This window comes from Vicia villosa, linkage group LG6 (assembly GCF_029867415.1).
Source record: "Vicia villosa cultivar HV-30 ecotype Madison, WI linkage group LG6, Vvil1.0, whole genome shotgun sequence".
NCBI lineage: Eukaryota > Viridiplantae > Streptophyta > Magnoliopsida > Fabales > Fabaceae > Vicia > Vicia villosa.
In genome coordinates this window covers 115,051,042-115,073,352 of record NC_081185.1, presented here as the reverse complement: position 1 = coordinate 115,073,352, position 22,311 = coordinate 115,051,042, and the positions used below count along the sequence as shown (strand labels likewise).

The following is a 22,311-nucleotide window of genomic DNA, read 5'->3' as shown; positions in this document are numbered from 1 at the left end:
GATCATTCATATGAAGTATATGGAGGGTGTTAGAAGTGATAGTTTGGGCAGATATGGCTTGATGTGAGAATTGGCATGTTAAGGTTCACTTTATGCAAACATGGAGGTGAGATGATGATTCTGAGTTTTGGGGTGATTTGGGGTGTGTGAATGGATCAAACACATCCCATATGATGTTTATGAGATGTTAGAACCATTACTTTGGCCAGAACTTCAAGGGTTTGGAGGTTGAGATTTCTACCTCTTTGAAACTCATGAAACTTGCAAATCAAGAAAGAAAAGAGAAAACCTATGATTGTGAGGTTTTGGTGTGATTTGGAGAGTGGAAATGACCTCTATTTATAGGCCAAGCTTTCTGAATACAAAGCCCTTGCAAGTGGATCAAAGAGTGATGATTTGGCTTAAGGGATAAAATGGAATCTTTCACATTTAATGCATATGGTTAAAAGTGACTTAACCATGGTTATTTTGCCAAGCTTCTTATCTCTTTCCATTCTGATCTCAAACCAGAAAAATATCTTCCAATTATTGCATTGGTGTGTCATCACTTGTGTTATAGGCCATATAGTGTATGAACTTAGTGAAAATGGCTTGTAATTTCATGCATAATGACCTCTAATGTCAAAATTCAAAACCATAGCTACACTCCATATTTTTTCATGCTCTTGGACATTTTGGAAAGCTCATGTTATGTACTTCAAAACCCTAGTTGAAAGTTTCTTCAAGACCTTTAAGGAAATGGGTGAAAAAGATCCATGAACTTTGAAGAAAATGAGATTTTAAGTGAAATTTTCAAAAGATGCCAACTTTGAAGCTCCATATCTCTTAAATGGTTGATCTTTTGGAAAATCATCATATGTGACAAAGTTGTTTGTAGGTGAAATTTTGAGAAATTCCCTTCCAAAGTTTGGAAAAAACCATTGAAAAACACTTAGAATTTTTCTAAGTATGGAAAGTCAAACTTTTGACTTTTTGATTCTTGATTGATTTTCTTAATTTTTCTTGATCAAATGACTTCATATATCATATATTGATGATTCAAAACTTCAAAAGTCATGGTTGACCAAAATTCCCCAAAAGTCAATGGTGATCTTGTAAAGTTGACTTTTTCAGACGAATCGCGTTTCTGGAGATTTCAAATGAACCAGGCTATCCTCACCAAATGAATGGTATGAATGGATCACATTGAGTTATTGGAAGACCTTGAGCCATGGTTTAAGTTGTGGCACCATGTTCTGATTAAAAAGTCAGTTGTTCAGGTGATTTAGGTCAAAAACCCTAATTGTCAACCTGATGAGATTGATGACTGTGGATCTTGAATTGAGATGTAATTTCCATTAGATGTTGTCATAGGGATTATTTGAAGATGATTGAAACCTTTGAGTGACTTCCTGGGGATTCTTAGGGTTTCCCAAATGTGATCCCTGATTTTAGTCCCTGATAGTTCAAAACCCTAATCTGATGACTTGAAATTTCATTGTTGATCAATCCTGGTGTAGGAGATGTACTGAGCCAATGGATTAAGTCAAAATGATGCACTTGGGGTCTTGAGGTCATGTCCCAAGTCATTAGGTCAAATCCTGAGCAAAAGTCAGGAGTATGCTATCTTCAGTCAAAACCCTAATCTGGTTGATTCAAAGTCTCTGAGCTTGTTAAAATGGATCTTTAAGGACCAAATGTTGATTGTTGATGAAGATAATTCTTTTGAGATGAAGGGAGAACAAAACCCTAATTGATTGTTAATTGTACTGATGAGTGATTTCTTGTTTAAATCCTGTTGAGTCACAAATAAGAAACACAAGCTATGTAATTTGTTAGTGATGCAAATGATGTATATGCAATGATATGAGGTGGTATCTTAGGTCAAAAATTGGGGTATAACACTAGTGGCTAGGACTGGTTTTCAAACAGCAGCAGACTGATCTTGGAGTGCAGCAGCGCTGTTATCGGACAGCAGCGACAAAACAACTTTTCTTTGGAGTGTGTTACTTGACAACATCCGACATATTCTTTTAAAGAGACTATCAAGGATACCTTTGTGTGGCGCCAGCATTCGGATGGAGTTTTCACCGTTAAGTCTTGCTATGATATGTTCAAAGCGAAGATGTCCAGGCCTCCTCTCGATCAAATTATAGTCAAAGCTGCAAACCATCTTTGGAAGGTAAAAGCTCCTCCAAAAATTATTTTTTTGGCTGGCGAATCATTCACAATAGAATGGCTACAAAGGATCAATTGTTTAAGAGAGGAATTTTGTTGGATAGTAATGACTTGGTTTGTACTTTTTGTTCTATGGAGGAGGAAAGTCTTTCTCATTTGTTAGGGGGGGTGTTGTGTAGTGGCTGGTATTTAGAGAAAGGTTTTTGTTTGGATTGGTCTCATCGATGGCTTATCTTTGGAGGAGTTCGAAGGGTTTGTTTTGGTGGTTGAAGAATGTGAAGAGTTTAGCCAAAAGGTCTTTATTGCGTTTATTTGGTTAGCAACAGTGTAGAGCATTTGGAACAGGCGAAACACTATTATTTTTAGGGTTAAGTTGGTTTTTGGTCCCTATAAATATCTCAAATTTCATTTTTAGTCCCTATTAAAAAAATCACATATTTTGATCCCCATAAAATTATTATGCATGTAGTTTTAGTCCCTACTGTTAAATTGATGTTAATTTTTGAATGATTATTGTACAAACATGTTTAGAACGTTATAAAAAGTTCCTCGAAAAAAAAGAAACTCAAAATTTGTTTTTCCGAATGTATCTCGGAGGTAACTTTTAATGATTGGAATTGGCTTTTATCTAGTTATAAGTTAGCGGAGAATTGTAACTTTCACGTGTGGAATATTCTACCGCTCATTTGTTTTGAGTAGTAGAAGCTTTCCGTTTTTGTAAGAGGTTGGAGTATCCCTTATACTCCGGTTTTAATTACATTGCTTATTGAAAAAAAAAAAACTTTTAAATTTTTGAATATTTTTTTCGTACGTGTTTAGAATGATTTAAAATATTTATTTACCGAATTATAGAATTTTTAAAATAAGAAGAATTAAATATGAATTTTTCAAATTTCAAAAGATAATGGTAAAAGTAATGCAAATTTCGACTTAGAAATTAAAATTTAAGTTGCTTTTTTTTCGAGGAACTTTTCCTAACGTTCTAAACATGTCTGTAAAATAATTATTCATAAATACACATCGATTTAATAGAAGAGACTAAAACTACGTGCATAATAATTTTGTGGAGATTAAAATATGTCATTTTTTTTAATAGAGATCAAAAAATAATTTTATAAGGACCAAAAACATACTTAACCTGCAGTTGTGCTTTTAATTTAATGCTTCCCTAATGTAACTGGACCATTCAGTGTTTGTGTATTTAAATTGAATTAGTAGCTGCCTCCCCAATGTAATAATTAGTAATTATTTTGCTATATCAGAATTGAACTCTGCCATTTCAGTGGTGCAAAGATCTATCCAGGAAGAGGCATCATATTTATTCGTAATGATTCACAGGTCATATAATTTTGATATGAGAAAAAGGGATATGCACTGAAAGTGTACAATATTTTTATACTGTCAACCAATCACAACCATGTGTCCTATTTTTTTCTTCTTTTTAATAAGCCATTTGATACAAGTAATCGCACTAGGGGTGTAACCCTTACAACACATAACAGTTACAAAGAATTAAAACAACCCAAAGGTTTTTTGAACCAATCATAAAAACTATGAAAATTCGCCGGATTACAACTAACCAACCAACTCCATGAAAAGAACATAACATTTGAACAAACCACATTGAAGTTATAAGAATCTCTCTCGAATATCATAGCATTCCTCATCATCCATAAACTCCATGTTGTCTCCATCCAAATAGTATTGATCTTGATCTTCGCATTTGTATTCTTCACCTTCTGTTGGATAGTGGTAAAATCCAAAATATCCTCAAAATTAAGCGGGAGATCTTCCCCCATCCACAAAAAAATCCTACCCCAAACATGCCTCGACACTTCACAAGATAAGAACAAATGAGTTGAATTCTCCGGTTGATTCCCACAAAACTCGCAAAGAAGATTTTGAGATTCAATAGCAATACCTCTCGTGATCAACATATCTTTAGTTGGAAATATGAAAATGATCAATCTCCAAATGAAAATCTTTATTCTACTCGGGGCTATTGTCTTTTACAAAGCGTTCAAATTTAGAATCGTCAAAGGTGACCACGCTATATCTTTGAAATCTGACACCATGGCTGAGTTGCTTGCGACCGAAAAATCACTGTCTTGATTTAGCCTCCACACGCTATATCCAATTAAAACGCGGTTTTAATTTAAAAAAGCTAATATGACATGGAAATTGTAAGGATTTTGATTGGTTGTATGTGTAAAGTTAGTTTACACTATCAATCCACTACCTTTAAACTGTTTTGATGTGTATTTAGTTTTAGGTTTACTCATTTATTTATTAAAATATATGTGTTGCATTTGATAAGATTTGTTTAATCTTAGTTTTACTAATATATAAGCTCTTTGTTGATTTTGCAGGAATTTCTATTTGTGAACTCGAAATGTAAGAGGTATTTCCACAATCGTTTGAAGCCTTTGAAGCTCACATGGAATTCCATGTACATAAAGCAACACAAGAAGGTGATTGCTTAACACTTACATTGATACGGTTTTAATTAGATTGAGCAAAAACAATATATAAACACCGAATCCTAACATTAAGACTCCTATTTAATCTAACTCGACCCCAATGGTCTTTCTCTAGGAACATGCCACGTTCGATGTTTGCATGATTCTTTCGAATAATAGATCTCCACGTGTCTCTACAGAAAAAATACTTCAATTAGAATTCAAATTCTTCCTTGTTCGCAGGAGTTAAGTCTTCGACGTATTGCATCCAAATGATTTCAAATTTAAATCCATCAATGAACACAACTTAGTTCGACCCTTCTGTCCTTAAGACAAATTGGGCTTTTGTCTAAACATGTCCAATTGAGGCCCCTAAAAAATGTGTATATCGTTATGGAAAGAAATATTCATTTTTGAATATCACGTGGAATTTCGACAGACCAGTATTCATTATAATAATAATTTACTATTATGACATCACAAGTAATGATCACTTCTTTTCCCAAACGTCTATTCAGACGTCCGTGCAACCGTTCCATCACTACCACCTAGCAATCAGTTTCCAAGAAACCATAGAGTAACCTCTTTCTCCACTTATGGGAGAGCGACACGCGTCCCACCAACTTTTGATGTGAAACTTCTCAACTGTCATGGCCTTCCTATAAGTATTCATCTTCTTTATTTCCACAATTTCGTTTCTACAACTTTTAAATCCTCAGAAAATTTTTAGAGCGCATATTTCTTTCTCTTATCAATTTCAATCAAACAATCTAATTTCTCAACAATGTCACCTTCCAAGAAGAACCAGAAGTCTAAAAACATCATGAAAGCGGGAACTTCAAAGGATTCTACTCTTCAAACTGATCTGGTTAGCAAGATCATTACTTTTGGAAATTAGGAGTTCATATCAACTTCAAAGTTCTCTCCAAAACGAAAGGCAGTTTATGCCTCCCAGGTACTCATTCCCTCTATTCTCCCTGGTAAATCCCTAGGATTTATGGGTCCTTTTATTCTTGTTGATAATTCAGAGAGGTTACGGAATTTTTCCCTATTTATCATGCAACCAAACCAATAGCTAATAATGCCATACCCCCTAAGGAAGATGATGAAAACTCTGCTAGGAAACCAGCAAAAACCTTTAAGGGGAGATTTTCTGAAGAAACTTCTTCAGTCTCTAAAACTGAGAGGGAAGTTTTCCAGTTAGATTACATAACTGAAAACTTTAGGCCCTTTCGATCATATCCTACGCTGGACAAACCATATCTAAACTGGCTCACTAAAATTGAGAAAAAGATAGCCCAAGCTTGGAAAAATTTAGGCATCTTCGACTTAATCCAAATGTCGAAGGTAGGCTTTAGCTGTTGCCAACATTTGCTATTAGCATCCCTGTACTTCTGGGATAGTACTTATAATACCTTCCACCTTCCTTGTGGAATGATCACTCCCACCTCTTTCGATATTGCAGCAATTACTAGACTTCTTCCTACTGGAGAAGCATTCGACCCTTACTTACAAACAGACAACACTACTGACTTTCAAGTAAAAAATGCTACCTTTACTGCATACATGATTTTCTACCATGTTGAAGAAGACGAAGTTTCTAACGTCGAACATATAGATTTCCTTACACTGTGATTGGCCAAGTATATCTTTTGCTGCAAATTCCTACAAGTAGCTAGGAGATTCTTGACCTTGCAGACCAATTATATTTTGGTAGAAAGGTTTACCTAAGTGAATTACTTTTGGATGGACTTTATGAAATCTTAAGGTCTGCTACTTCCATAGTGAAAGGATATGAAGCTGGCACTAATTTGCTCCTGGTTGGCCCATATTGGCTTCTTCAACTATGGTTGAATGCAACTTTTGAACCCTCGCTTTGCACTTCTAGAACAGTGAATGAGAAAGATCCTGATGTCTTGCATCGAACCATTGAAGGGACCAGACTACTTCAATTGACTCCAAATGATGACGCATAAAATATTCAGAACCGTTTCACTATTTATGTATGATGTTCTCAAAACTTCACAACTTCACCCCATTTATGGCTCCTTTCGCTGGTCGAACACACGACCCTAATAGGTTCACTTTACCAATTGATGATGCTTCAACTCATAGTTTCTAGGTTTATGCCTGTCAATAGTCATGTCTGCTTACTAGCCTACCAGCCAAACTTTTTTTCTCGACAGTTTGGACTATGCCCAACTCATTCCAGAGCCTCTTTTCAATCGAAAACGAGAAATTTGTGTTGCAGGAGTGGATTATAATTTTCAAGATATTGCAAAGTATAAAAGCTACCATTCTAACTTTGCTGAATTCAAACTTACTTCATTCCAACCAGCCTTCTATATGGCGAAAGGTTTTCACTCTTGGTGGACAGAATTTTATACGAACAACATGTTCAATACTGCTCAAATTAACAAACATCTAACAAAGGCTTTTTCTTCTGTACAAGAACATATGCAAAAAGGTAAACACACACACATCAAGGAAATCTAAGCATTCCAGAAATACTTTGAAACTGTCTATGATCCAAATAATCTTAATCGAACCATTGCTGATGCAGCAAAAACCTTGAAAGAGAATTTACTAAAAAACTCCCACAACTGAAAATTCCCCCTTCTATAAAGCCTGAGGATAGATATAGTTTAGATTTTCAGTTGCAACCACCAAAGTTTCCAAAGTTACCCAATGCTGACTTTGGTTTAATATTTTATCCACCTTATCCAAGTTTGTTTACTTGTGGAAATATTTTTAATGAACTAAAAAATGACTCTCAAAAACCTGCTAAAAGGGTGGTTTCGACTAAGCATACTCTGGACAGTTTCAAAGGTTTCCTTCACTATGACTTGTCAGCTGTCTCTTGTAACTCAAACATGTGAAGGTGTGGAACTAAAGGATTCCTTGGTCCTTTCACTCCGCCAAATTTGAGTTTTGCCAGCGCAGCTACGAAAGCGCTTTTAGGCAAAAGCGCTTCTATAGGTTTCACTAAAAACAAATCTAAAAAATAAGGAAAAAAAAGCGCTGCTGTATGGGAACATTAGAAAGCGCTTAAAAAAAGCGCTGGTAAAGGTCCCCTTACGAAAGCGCTTTTGAAAAAGCGCTGGTAAAGACCCCCCTTTTCAAAGCGCTTTTGAAAAAGCGCTGGTAAAGTCCCCCATTTCAAAACGCTTTTAAAAAGCGCTGGTAAAACCCCATTTCAAACATAATTTATTATTAATATTAATATTATTAATCAGATTAACATAAATAAATAAATAAAAAATAAATAAAAAGAACATTAAACAAAAGAGGGTCTAGGGTTCGTGTGAGGCCACTGGGATGTGGAAACAAATCTCTTTCTCCTTCTTCAATCGGCGACGGTGCAACCTTCATCCCTCCGATTCATCAACGACTACCATCTTCTTCTGTTTCTGGCGAAAGGTCCGCCAACTCCCTCCGTTGAGACATTCTTCTTCTCCAATCTCTCTTTCTCTGATGGCGAGCTCGCGACGGGTTTGGTGATGTTGGTGTTGAAACTTGTCGTTGAATCTTTGTTCGATTTGATGATGAAAGTTCTGTTGTTGAATGTTGTTGTGTTGCTGGGTTCGTTGAAGACGAACCATGATGAACACGTTTTGATGATGATGAAAGTGTTGCTGTTCAGAATCTGAGAGTGTGTTGCGATTTGGTGATGATGAGATTCAAAGAGCATATTGCAGATCAGCTTGAAATGGTGAGATCCTTCTGATTTCGTTTTCACATTTTGAGCTCTCTAATCTCTCTTCTTCTCTCGCTATTTTCTGGGGTTTGATGTTTTAGGAAAAATGATGATAGCTTAGGGTTTTATGTTTGGATTTTCTGAAGGGTTTGTAAAATTGGGAATATGATGATTGATATTTAGGGTTTTTGAATGTCAGGGTTTTGATGTTGTTTTGATGACTGATATTTTGTTACTTGCTAATCTACCATAGTTAATCTTCCCTCACTTTTATCATTTTGAATTCTTCAGAAAAGTTAAACTGTTTGATATGTAAATAGAAAGAATGAAGAAAAGTGTTAGAAGTTTAAGCTTCAGACTCAATTACATGACAAATTATTTACGTGCAAGTTCTCAGGAAGTTTCGATATTCAGACCATTCAAATCTTTAAGAAAATTTGTCTAGAATTTATTCACATGTGAATCTTGTTCAATTATTTAGTTTAAATAGTTATCATAGAATACATTAATAATGGGCTTTGAAAAAGGTTTTCATTTGATATGCAATAGAGTTAAGAGTAGATGATAAGTGGCTTAGAATATCATTGTTAACTTAAACATGTATATATTAGATATATTAGATACTGTTATGTGACCTAGTTGTGGCTGCGTATTAATTTATTAGTTAATCCATTGGAATTGGGGATGCCGTTGACCTGTGTTAACTTTGAATTCATAAATAATAATCTCATTATCAAGTTGAATTCTCAAGTACTAATTTTTCTTTTTATTTCTCATTCTTTCAGGTTTATTCCAAAACACAGTATAGAGTTCGATTCGTACATTTCCAAGTTTTCATTGACATTCTGTTATTTGAATAACAAAGGATCATGCTATTGACTTAGTACAACTACAAGTCTTGTTATAAGGGACCTCTTAACGGTTTCATGTCTTGTAATAGGAATATTCCAGCCAAGGTAAACAACATGAAGGATATTCAAATTAATATTGGTGTCTGATCCAAGTTTGGTTGAAAATAGCAAACCTGTGGTACCGGATGGTCAATGCAATCTAACTTGTCCTTTGTGTAGAGGTCAGGTAACTGGGTGGATTATCGTCGATAAAGCTCGCATGCATCTTGATAAGCGTTGTTGTGATGAAGTGAAATGTAAAGCCGACTACATCAAGGAGGTGTCCCATTGTCTAATGCAGAAAACAATGATCTTAAAGGTAGTTTTATTCTTTCTGGAATGAACATATTGTGATGTGTTATCTTTTGTTAATTTTAGATTGTTCTTACTTTTAAGTTTGCCATGCCAATCCTAAATCCTGTCAAAGCATAATAATCTATGGCTTGAACAAACTGTATAATTCATTTATTCTTATCAATGTCTCCCTCCTACATTTGGTTCATATTTCTATGTTCTTCACTAATATGTATTCTCTTTGTTCCCTCATTTTATTACTTAAATTTTTGTAACTGAAATAATTTTGGTGCTGTGGACTGTCATTGTTTCTTCTTTTAACTTGAATGAATTGGATTATTAGAACTTTAGGAACTGTTGATGCCAAAAGAGAAGTTGATCTGTGTGTTTTATGTGTTTAAGGATCAAAGTTATATACTATTGTTATGATAGGCTCTTGTTTCTATCAACTAAACCAACTATCTAAAAGCTTTAAAATAAAGTTGAAAAATAGTGATACAAGGACTCTCAAAATATTGAATATATTTTAGTAAAAAAATCTAGAAGTGTTGTGCTATCAATTGCGGTGTATTGGCACGATTCGGATATGACCAATCATTCAGGTTTTACATCCATGCTTCTTGGCCTTTATTGTGAGAAATCACTAGTTGAAGTTAGCTGTAGTTAATTAAATTTTGTTCTTTTAATCTAGGCATTGATAGGGAAGAAAGGAGCATCCATCTGGATTCCAATGAGATTCAAAGTCAGCAAATCCTTAGTGGAAATACTTTCAATGTCAACTGCTGCGCCGGTTCAGGTGATCGAGGGGATATGCCTTTTCAAGACCTGGGTTATTGTGGATAGTAGCACTCATGTCGTTGAAGTTTATCCCTATTCCACTCATGTCGTTGAAGTTTATGGTTAGTGTCTTTTTCTTATGCTACTTTTCACCATAGTTATATAAATATATATAAACAAATAAACCAATGTGTTACATTGAAATAAATATACTCTAAATGTTTGAATTTTATAACCATCTTTAACCATAATTTCCTGATAAATACTCATATCTTTGAAATGTATGAACTGTTGTGGGGCAAGAAATGTCGCCTGATGTCACATACTTTTGAAACTAGTTTTGCATATTTCACTATGCTTACATATTTTCAAGGACAAAACTGGTGTTATTTATGAATTCTAGTTAACCACAAGATAATCTAATGAATATGATATTGTGATAATATGTATTGTAGATAGCACTGTACACAATTAATACATGGGTGAAGACGGTGATTGAGAATGTATCATCACTTATTGGAAGGATCAAATAAAATGCTCGGCTTTCGGCTTCCAATTATATGCATTTATGTGAAGTTGTTCGAAATGGTAAATTGAGCTTGGATTTTGTATGGATGAACATAGCTTGGAATGATGAGAATGATGTTGGAACTTGTAGAATAGGTGGGATTGGTTTAGTTGTTTAGGGATGATTTTCTTATTGTTATAATGTAATGTGAATTGGTTTAGTTGTTTTGTTCATGTTAGAAATATGTGAATCGGTGTATATATATTTTGGATTAATTACAATGGTATATAATGTAATGGTATAATTTATAATGCCTTTTTTGTATATAATCGAAATCGTTTATTTGTTGAAATAATGAGATTACTGAAATAATGAGATTACAATTATAAATTATAGGTTTATGGGATAACAATGGTAAATTACAGGTCGAAAATATTACAGGTCGACTGGGAGGCTTAAATTACAGGCTGCACAATAAAATACCTCATTTAGCAACGACAGCGCTTTTAAAAAGCGCTTTTAAAGGTCCACCTACGAAAGCGCTTTTTAGCAAAAGTGCTGCCAAAGATTAAAAAAAAAAGCATAAAAAATAAAATAAAAACGCAACCTACGAAAGCGCTTTTGGAAAAGCGCTCTTATAGGGGGGACTATCAGAGCGCTTTTTCCAGAAAAGCGCTCTTATAAGGGGTTCTACCAGAGCGCTTTTTCTAGAAAAGCGCTCTTATAGGGGGGTCTACCAGAGCGCTTTCAGAAGCGCTTTTGTTATCTACGCCAGCGCTGGCTTTCACAACGCTTTTAAGCGCTTTTAAAGCCCAAAATAAGCGCTTTCGTAGGCCTTCCGTGTTGTAGTGTTTTGATTACTCTTTACATTTTACTGTTTTAATGTTTAAATAACCTCAATGATGTACCTTCTTCAGTAGTATACAAAAAGTTATCCCGCTATCTGGGATCCCACTATTCCTACTTTTGGGAGTTGGCCGTTCCACTCCGTTATCCAGGATCTCGCTATTCCCACTTTTAGGAGTCGGCTGCTCCGCTCCTCTATCCGGGATTAATAATTCTGACAGCGTGGAGATTAAAGTATATAAATAACTTATCTCTGATATAAAGTTGTTCTTTATGCTTTAGTATTCAGTAAGGGTTTAAATTGCGGTTTAACATATCTATAAAATGTTAGTATTTAAGATTGAAATTCTAATTATGATGTTAAGTTTGCTTATTGAATCATAGGAGTGTTTTTGTAGACTACACAACTTATTAATATAGAGAGTTGATATATTTTATGTACTATCTATGCAGCCATGCAGGGTTGATTGGCTGGTCCTTACTACTTGAATATGTCAGACACTGAATATACCTTTGATTTAAAGTCTCATGTTATAATTCCTCAATAAGTCCAGCAGTATGATTTAGAGTTATTATGTCACCCATCCAAATTTCTTTGAAAGTAAGGTTTCACAGGTGTAGGTGTAAGATACGTTTAGTCTATTGCTTTTCGTTTACAATTTTGTTTCCATTGGTTTAAAACTCTAGCAAATTGACATGATTGAATTGAAAGTAAAGATTATTTGATGCAAAGTGTTGATATGGGATAGACAATTATATGATTAGGCTGCACTTATTGGTTGTGTTGACGACTTGCCAACATTTTTATCCTATCAACATATTTTAAGGACTGATATTGTTGTAGACCCACTTGCAGCAACTATGGTATTCATTGTTATTTGGATCCTCAACTTATCTCTGTTTTATAAGCTGTAAGAGATACGAATTTTTTTTAGTTATGGTTGGTGTAATTCATTTGTTTCGATCTCAAGTTTTCTGCGCCACATTTTGGAGATTTTGTAAGTCTCGAGTATTTTCTAAACCCCCGCGCTTACGGAAACATTATTCATGTTATATAAAGTAGAAAACAATAATATTGTTTCCATGTTTGACAGAATGTGAGAAATTCATATCCAAACTTGAAATCCTCACGGTTACTTGATGCCACTACTACCGTCGGTGCCGTTCCCGAAGGTATGGTTGGACCGGTGGGGAGATTTGTTAATGTTTTTGTATGATTCTCAACTTATCTCTGTTTTATAAGCTGTAAGAGATACGAGTTTTTTTTAGTTATGGCTGGTGTAATTAATTTGTTTTGATCTCAAGTTTTTTGCGCCACATTTTGGAGGTTTCGTAAGTCTCGAGCATTTTCTAAACCCGCGCGCTTACGGAAACATTATTCATGTTATATAAACTTGAAAACATTATTATTGTTTATGAGAGAAAGTCATATCCAAACTTGAAATCCTCACGGTTACCAGAACATTATTATTGTTTCCAAGTTTGACAGAATAGGAGAAAGTCATATTTCTTACCGTTTATAAAACATCTCCGACAGTGTACAAGATTTCCTTCAAACGATTTCAACCTCATTCAGTGTTTGTGTATTTAAATTGAAGGGTTAAGTATGTTTTTGGTCCCTATAAATATCTAAAATTTCAATTTTAGTCCCTATTAGAAAAAATCACATATTTTAGTCCCTATAAATCTTTTATGCATGAAGTTTTAGTCCCTGCTATTATTAAAGTTTTGAAAACTGTTTAATTATCCTTAAATTTTTAAATTTTTGAATAATTTTTTTCATACGTGTTTAGAATACTTTAAAATATTTATTTACCAAATTATATAATTTTTTAAAATAAGTAGAAATAAATAAGAATTTTTCAAATTTCAAAAGATAATGATAAAACTATTGCAAATCTCGACTTAGAAATTAAATTTTGAGTTCCTTTATTTCGAGGAACTTTTCCTAACGTTCTAAACATGTTTGTAAAATAATTATTCACAAATATATATCGATTTAATAGTAGAGACTAAAACTACGTGCATAGTAATTTTGTGGGAATTAAAAAATGTCATTTTTCTTAATAAGGACCACAAACAAAATTTTATAATTTTGTAAGAACCAAAAACATACTTAAACCATTGTGTTTTTAATTTAATGCCTCCGGACCATTTAGTGTTTGTGTATTTAAATTGAATTAGTAGCTGTCTCCCCAATGTAATAATTAGTAATGATTTTGATATATCAGAACTGAACTCTGCCGATTCAGTGGTGCAAAGATCTACCCCTGAAGAGGCATCATATTTATTCGTAGTGATTCATAGGTCATATGATTTTGATATGTATTGAGTTTTGGGTTTACTCATTTATTTAATAAAATATATGTGTTGTGTTTGATAAGATTTGTCTAATCTTAGTTTAACTAATATATAAGCTCTTTGTTGATTTTGCAGGAATTTCTATTTGTGAACTCGAAATGTAAGAGGTATTTCCACAACCGTTTGAAACCTTTGAAGCTCACATGGACTGCCATGTACAGAAAGCAACACAAGAAGGTGATTGCTTAAGACTTACACTGATACGTTTTTAATTAGACAATATATTACCTTAGATCATCTTGTCCAATAGTACTACAACTTATTTCGTGCTTCAATTTTATGAATGTGGTGTGCAAGACATTGCCCAAGAGGCTGTGAAGAAGAGGCACTACGCCACCAAGAAGCCATACAGAAGAAAAGTTGCTCTCCGGTGTGTTTCTTATATATGCAGCTAGCTGTTTGAAAGCTTTTATTTTATTTTTACAAACATCTGTTTTCCAACATGTTTCATGTCTTTTATTTATTAAATATCATCCCAGTTTCAGAGTTTTATCTGCTCTTATTTTTTCTCTTACAAATATGGATTACATATCTAACTATCTGAGCTCTACCTGTAGTGAAATCAAAGAGAGGATTAAGAAAACAAAGGATTTGAAGGTGTCTGCTGATCTAAGGGCATCAATCTAGAAATAAATGTCTGATGTTGGGATCAAGTATATTCCAAGCAACACTTTCTCTTACTATGAGCAGGTACTTGATGCCACTGCTACCGTCGGTGCCGTTCCTGAAGGTACGGTTGGACTTGGACCGGTGGGGAGATTTATCAAAATATGTATTCTTATGCTTGGCTAGTGTTACTTATCAAGGAAAAGGAAAATAATTTTAATTCTAATGAAGACAATATTTCTCAAGAGAATTTATTTTCAATTTTCTCAATAATATAAAGTGTATATACTTACTACGTGACTCTATGATTTGATTATAATGATGTTATCTTTGCTCTTAAAATCTCAATAATTGTGAAACAACTTCTGTCATCCTAACTTTTTGTTCACAAAGGTTGTTTTCTTCCATTCAGATTGAAGATATATTCAATGACAAATTGCTCCAATTTGTCAATATTAATCTGCAGGAGATCAAGGTACTTGAAAAATATCCCATGGTCTTCTTTATTCTTCTGTAAGTTATATGCATACAAAACTAAAGCAAGGCTGAGTGAGCTTCTTTAATAAAACATATAACTTAAGTTTGTATATCTCTAAAGTAGTACCATAGCATTTATTTTATATTAGATTTTATAAAAAAAAAAATTGTAGGTGTGATTCGTGGTAACATTTTAAGATTTTTAGTTTATACATATCAATATATATTTTATACATTTTTCCTTTGCCACTGATCATGCAAGCTAAGAAGAATATTTAAGCAGTTTCTGTTGGAGAAAAGAAAAAAAGAAGAGAGTTGTGCATATCTTTGTAAAGCTGAAGAAGAATTTGGAAATCTATGACAGTTAATGGTAATCAAGAAAAACATATAGCTGTGCATATCAATAAATCCAAAATCAATAACAAAATGTTGTGGTAGCTGCCAGTTCAGGATTCAGCTAGAATCAATTTTAGAAAACAAAAGTCTATATTTGTACAAACCTAACAAATTCATAAATAAAGCAAATCACTTTTAGCTTGTGATTTTCTCAGCTTAAAAATCGAAGTCATAAAAATTCATCCTAGCAATTCAATAAATTCTGTATCAAGATGTAAAGTAAAAAAAACAGTACAATAATGAAAGAAAACAAATTGCTAATGTTATACGACACATAAAATTCTGTAAATTTTAAAATATAATGATAAAATAAGATAAAGATTATGAAATTTTGTTCTGTCTAATAGCAGTTTCATTATTTTGCCTATCACAATTCACTTCTCATGTTTCATGATACAAGATAAATATAAAAGAAAATTGTTATCAATAGTAATTTTCCTAAGTTTGACCAGTGCTAGGGAGTGAAAATAGAGACTCTGTGTACACGACCAATGCGTATCCTTCAAAAAGCAGAGACTCTAGTAGCTGTCCTTTATCATTCAATTTCACCAATCCAACTACATCATTTGTTCCAACAATATCACCGCACTTTGTTAAGCATACTATGTCTAAAGATTTGTGTAAAACAGGATCAATAGAAAATTGAATAATCTTAGTCCAAGATGAGTGAACTCCATATTTTTGCATCACCCATATCTTCACTGTATTCAGGTCCTTCACCCATGCACCGATAAGTCCTCCAACTTCCAACAAAGCATAATATATAGAATAATTATTACTATAACTGAAAATAAAATCATCTGGCAGAGCTATCTCTGATATCGTCATTTCCTTTAAATCAAAGGCAATAATAACATTCTTTGATTTCTCATAATTATGAACCATCCAATGGAGAGATCCATTCAAGAACAACCCGGATTTAGGGGTACATTCTGCTACAGAAGTCTCCCTATAAGGCAAATGAGAAGCAACCTCAATTGGTTTCCACTTATCAGCTCTCAATGAGAAAATCATCAATTTCATTGGACTAGTTACCGGCGTGTCATATTCGCAGAACCCGGAAACTATCAAGTAATCATCAATTGGCTGGTAATATACAAAACCAGAAAGAAGTTCGAAACCATCATTAAGTATTATAGGAAAGTCGGGTATTTGTTTGAACACACCGGTGGATGGATTCAATAGATAGATGTGTGTGTCATTGTTGAAATACAGAAACCCTCTAAAACAACCTCTAATTTCAATACAACGTTGGGAACAAATAAAATCAAGGCTTAATGAAGCAGATGCAGAAGCATCGTGGAGCGATGAATCAAGATCTATAGATAAAGGTTGAAGAGCAGAACGTTTTATGAAGAGACGTCTGTGTGTGGCAGCATGTTCAAAATGTGAAGTAGCAAAAGTGTTACTAGAAATAAGAGAAAGCCATGATTTGCAGACACATCTGAAACGCAATAGAGGCTTCACCGGTAACCTCAACAGAATTTCGATAATCAATTCAAAAGGCAGAAACACGCTGTTCTCCATCTTGCCGACCAAATCAAAGTAATATCAAGTACATCATATATAGTGCATTTTTAGGGTTTAGTATTTCTAATTCATTCAACTACTAAAATTTTATTTGGTTTCAATTTATTTAATTCTAATCAAATGAATTAGATTAAAGAGTGCCATAAATAAATAATTTTATTTGGTTTCAATTTATTTAATTTCAATTTATTTGTTAGTAGCTTTTTTAGTAGCACGTCATGATTTAGAATTAAAAAATAAATAATTTTTTAGTTAGTACATTATGATTAAATGCTTTCAATCAAATCTAATAAATCAATTAGAGTTAAAGAGTATGGTAAATCAAAAGATTAAAATAATTGAATAAAAGAAAGAAAAAAATTTGGACACATGATGTAATCTAAAATAATTTTTTTCTTTCATAATAAGAGATTAAAAATAATATTTTGCATCTATATACCTTCAAAGTTTTATAATAAATTTATTTTCAATTTATTTAATTTCAATTTTAACAAATTCAACCATTTGGACCGTTTTTTAAAATAAACAACAAATTTTTGTTATTTTATTTAAGGGTTAAATAAGTTTTTAGTCCGGTAAATATGGCACTTTTTTAATTTAGTCCCTACAAAAAATTTCATCGAACTTTAGTCGTTGTAAAATATTCCGTCACCATGGTTGATCCCTCCCGTTAGATTCCACTAACGGAGGGTGAAGTGTACCACTGACGTGGAGATTTTTTTGTCTGAGTCGCCACCGTGGATATGTGATAAGGGTAATCTTAAGACTTACATGATTTCACCCTCCAATACTTCCATTGTGCTTTCATTATCACTCTCTCTCTCCTTTGAAACGCAAGCCCTATAATCTCTTCCCCAACATCATGGTCGCAACATCCCAAAAGCAAAGCTTTTACTTTGTGGTCCCTAAACGAGGCATCACGTGGTGTCTGTTTTTTACCTTCATCTTTGCATGGACCCAAGTATAAGCTACAATCCTCGTGTTACTCATTTTTTGTTTTCTGGCTATATTCTAATGTTAGTGGTGGTTAAACAAACATTAACTACTATAGGACAAAGATTTTGATACTTATACCGTATCTGTTGAGTATATAATTTATATTTTCTATCGTATTGTGTTGCCCAAATTTGAAATTGTATTAAGTTTGGGTCTGTTAACTGTACAGGAAATGTCTAAGTTTAAAGTAGTTTTCTACACAAGGAGCAAGTTTGTAAAAGACCCTGAACTGAAATATGATGGTGGGGAAGTGTATGCTTTTAGAAGTCAAGACTATGTATATTGGTCTTTTTTTGAGGCGTGTGATTTAGTGAAAAGTATTGACCCTGAGTTTGATTTTAAGACGGTTAAGATGTGGTGGAAACATGAAGATGGTTCACTTCACCACTAATTTGCTCCTGGTTGGCCCATATTGGTTTCTTCAGCTATGACTGAATGCAACTTTCAATCCCTCGCTTCGCACTTCTAGAATAGTGAATGAGAAGGATCCTGATGTCTTAAATCGAACCATTGAAAGGACTAGACTACTTCAATTGACTCCAAATGATGATGCATAAAATCTTCAGAACTGCTTCACTAACTATGTACTGATGTTCTCAAAACATCATAACTTTACCCTATCTATGGCTCCTTTCGCTAGTCAAACACACGACCCTGATTGGTTCACTTTACCACTTGATGATGCTTCAACGAATGCAAGCACAACAATCAAAGACATATGGCGCGTATTTCTTCTTTCTAGACTCATAGTTTCTAGGACTGTGCCACTAATTAGTCATGTGTGCTTACCAGCCTACCAGCCAAACTTCTTTTCTCGACAGTTTGGACTATGCCAACTTATTCCAGAGCCTCTTTTCAATCGAAAACGACAAAGTTATGTTGCAGGAGTGGATTATAATTTTCAAAATATTACAAAGTATCGAAGCTACAATTCAAACTTTGCTGAAATCAGACTTACTTCATTCCAACCATCCTTATATATGGCGAAAGGCTTTCACACTTGGTGAACAGACTTTTATACGAACAACATGTTCGATACTGCTCAAATTAGCAAACATCTAACAAAGTATTTTTCGTCTGTGCACACAGACATCAAGGAAATTCAGGCATTCGAGAAATACTTTGAAACTGTCTATGATCCAAATAATCTTAGTCGAAGCGTTGCTGATGCAGCGAAAACCTTGAAAGAGAAGTTTACTAAAAAATTCCCACAACTGAAAATCCCCCATTCTATAAAGCCTAAGGATAGATATAGTTTAGATTTTCAGTTGCAACCACTAAAGTTTCCAAAGTTACCCAATGCTGACTGTAGCACGGTGGGAGAACTGACTTTTCAGTTTTGTTTTCGCAAAACATGTTGCGGTTAGCAAGATTCGCCACCGACTTTTATTTTATCCAATTTAATTAAGAAAGGCATAAAAGAATAAGAAAGACCTTTTTAAATATTGTTGGGTTCGGGGGTAATTATATAAAGGGAAGGTGTTAGCACCCCTTGTATCCAGGGGCGGATCCAGACAATATATATTGGTGTGGCTAAATATAAACGAAAGTACGAACTAAATCACATTAAAAATGAATAATAATATTTAATGCAATACATTACAATGAAAATCGTCTATCATTCATTTCTTGAAAATGAGCTAAAATAACATCATTGTTAATTGTTCCAAGAACATCTTTTTCTATAAAAGTTACAAGACGATCATTTAACCACTGATCACTCATTTTGTTACATAATTGACTCTTCACAAACTTCATAGCTGAAAAAACACGTTCCACACTTGCAGTTGCTACCGGCAAGACCAAAGCCAATTTCAGAAGCTTATAAACCATATCAAATGTGTTGCACTTATTTGTTTCCACAAATTTTGCACAAAGATCTGAAAGTCCTTTTAAATTTGCAAATTTTGGATCACATCGAACATTTCTAACATAATTTTGAAGTTGATGTCGCATCACCACTTCCGGCACATCCACAAAATCATTTGGATAAAGTTCAACCATCCTTAATAACTTTTTCACATCAAAAGCTGCAAATGACGATGAAGGACTCAAACATGAAACACATTCTAAAAGTTCAGTATTCTCTTCATCAAACCTAGCATTGAGCTCGTGCAACTGCAAATCTAAAACATTAAACAAACAATCATGCTTATAATGATGCAAATTAGAAACACTAGAAGTTGTAGCATGTCGCCTAGGTTTCTTCCCTTGCACATATGATGCATCCATGTCAGGCACATCAATGTCAAGCTTATTGCAAATTTCCATAACCTTAGATATAAGCTCTTCCCATCCATCATTCCTCATTTCTTGTAATTCTTGTTTTGTAGCATTGACAAGTGACAAAGCATTCAAAAGATCTTGATCACGCTTTTGTAACGCTACACTCAAATCATTTGTAAATCCTAAAATCTCAACCATCATATATAACATGAAGATAAAATCAAATGATTGAAGCACATCTAACAAAAGCATAGATGATTCTTGGTTTAACCCACTACCAGTTTCTAAAGTGAGAGTCCTAAAGTGGGAACCCCAACGAGTGTCACCCGCTCTAGCAATAGATGATTCTTGGTTTAACCCACTACCAGTTTCTATTTGGCCCTCTTCAATCAATTTAGCAAACTGAGCTACTTGTTTGTCCCGAAGTAATTCTTGTCTCTTATTAGAAGATCGAATGAAATTAACAAGCATATTGACCTTACCGAAAAACCCACTAACATCTTTGTGAGTCTTAGCACATGCAACAAGTGCCAATTGAAGTTGATGGGCGAAACAATGCACATAATAAGCAGATGGATTCTCATTTTGGATTAAAGTTCTCAAACCACCAAACTTACCTCTCATATTGCTAGCTCCGTCATACCCTTGCCCCCTAATGCTAGATATACTCAAGCCATTAATAGACAACAACTTCTCAAGTGCCTCCTTAAGTGACTTAGCACTTGTTTCTTTAACACTTACAATGCCAAGAAACCTTTCTTTTACCAAACCTTCATTATTAACATAGCGAATAACAACAGCCATTTGTTCTTTACCAGCAACATCACCAGATTCATCAATCAAAACACAAAACACATCATCCGCAATATCACATATAATTTGTTGAGTTATTTCACATGCACAAGCAGCGGCAAGATCCTTTTGAATCTTAGGGGAAGTCATAAGGTTATTTCCCGGAGCACAATTAATTACACTAGCTATCTCCGGGTTGATTTCCTTTAAAGTATCCACCAACTCAAGAAATGGCCCCTTAAATAAAGAGTTAAGAGACTCATCACTCCCTCTAAATGGCATGCCACACCTCAAAAGAAACTTAGTAGCTACAAGGGATGTGTTTACACGAACACGATATTCGGCATTCATTTGATTAGTTTGATTAACAAACGAGGCCTTAATACTTTGGTTTGGACTCATGAGAGCATAACCCATATGCACACAATCAACATGACTATTGGAAGAAGTAGCATGATTAGCCAACCTTTGAGCATTCTTCCAATCACCAAAACCGTCTCCCACAAAGTGATCCCCCCCATACTTAGAAACATTTTTAAACAAAAAACATGGCAAACAAAACACTAGGTCCTTAGATTCACTATAATCAATCCAATCATACAAATCAAACCGATTTTTGCAAAATCGACGCTTTTGTTTACCTTGAATAGACCAAGGGTAAACGAAATTGTGAGGAGGTTGATGACGAACTATTTTTAAATAAGCTTTCCTTACCTCATTTTGGATGTCGGGATGATAGCTTGAAATTGGAGGCCTAATTCCCGGATCCGTTTCCAACAATTCATAATCAACAACTTTGATACTTTCCGATGCTTCTACATTAGTCGAAGAAGTAGCTTTGTCTCTAGAGAGTACCGGAAAAAATTTCTTCATCCTATAAAGAGAACAATAAAACCAAATGATTAGAAAGAAAATAATTCATGAGAAATTAAGAAAGTTGGTATTTTTAATAAATTGGGGGTTTAGGGTTCAACTCAAAAAGGAGAAAAGAATGAGAGAAATTTGAAATACCCACTTTACCTTTGATTTTCAATCACACGCAAATAAATGCAACCAAGTCAAGTGAACAAATTGGAGAAGAAAATAATGAAATTTTGGATTAAAAAATATGAGAATAAGAGACAAATATGAGAGATGGTGGGGTTTGAGAAGAAGAGAAAAAGAAGTTATGGTGTGAGAGAGAGAAAGAAAGAAAATAGAGATATTAAGAGAGAGAAAAGTGAATTGCTGTATTATAGTATTTTTTAATTTACAAATTAACTTAATTTTAGTTTAACTAAATATTATATATACTATATA

At 33.9% G+C, this 22,311-nt stretch overlaps 2 protein-coding genes and 1 long non-coding RNA gene across 6 annotated transcripts; 1 reads left to right on the top strand and 2 right to left on the bottom strand.

Annotated features, from left to right (window-relative positions):
* Nucleotides 1–13,807: 13,807 nt before the first annotated feature.
* Nucleotides 13,808–15,651, top strand: LOC131612141 (uncharacterized). Of its 4 annotated transcripts, none has more exons than XR_009287294.1 (5): nt 13,975–14,166; nt 14,287–14,359; nt 14,547–14,719; nt 15,008–15,070; nt 15,356–15,651. It is a non-coding gene; the product is annotated as an uncharacterized LOC131612141 (long non-coding RNA). The 4 variants fall into 4 exon arrangements; XR_009287293.1 differs by having other exon boundaries at nt 15,335–15,651; XR_009287295.1 differs by lacking the exons at nt 15,008–15,070; nt 15,356–15,651 and adding an exon at nt 13,808–13,935 and having other exon boundaries at nt 14,065–14,166; nt 14,547–14,908.
* Nucleotides 15,652–15,812: 161 nt separating this feature from the next.
* On the bottom strand, nt 15,813–16,995 carry LOC131614430 (F-box/kelch-repeat protein At3g06240-like). The gene has a single exon (XM_058886013.1). The coding sequence runs from the start codon at nt 16,993–16,995 to the stop codon at nt 15,907–15,909; it is 1,089 nt and encodes a 362-aa protein (XP_058741996.1). The 3' UTR covers nt 15,813–15,906.
* Nucleotides 16,996–19,593: 2,598 nt separating this feature from the next.
* LOC131612140 (uncharacterized) lies at nt 19,594–21,885 on the bottom strand. The gene has a single exon (XM_058883954.1). The coding sequence runs from the start codon at nt 21,883–21,885 to the stop codon at nt 19,594–19,596; it is 2,292 nt and encodes a 763-aa protein (XP_058739937.1).
* Between the last annotated feature and the right edge of the window lie 426 nt (nt 21,886–22,311).

What these genes read in the sequence shown, in the direction of transcription:
- LOC131614430 (XM_058886013.1), bottom strand. Translation starts at nt 16,995, where the DNA reads ATGGAGAACAGCGTGTTTCTGCCTTTTGAATTGATTATCGAAATTCTG.
- LOC131612140 (XM_058883954.1), bottom strand. Translation starts at nt 21,885, where the DNA reads ATGAAGAAATTTTTTCCGGTACTCTCTAGAGACAAAGCTACTTCTTCG.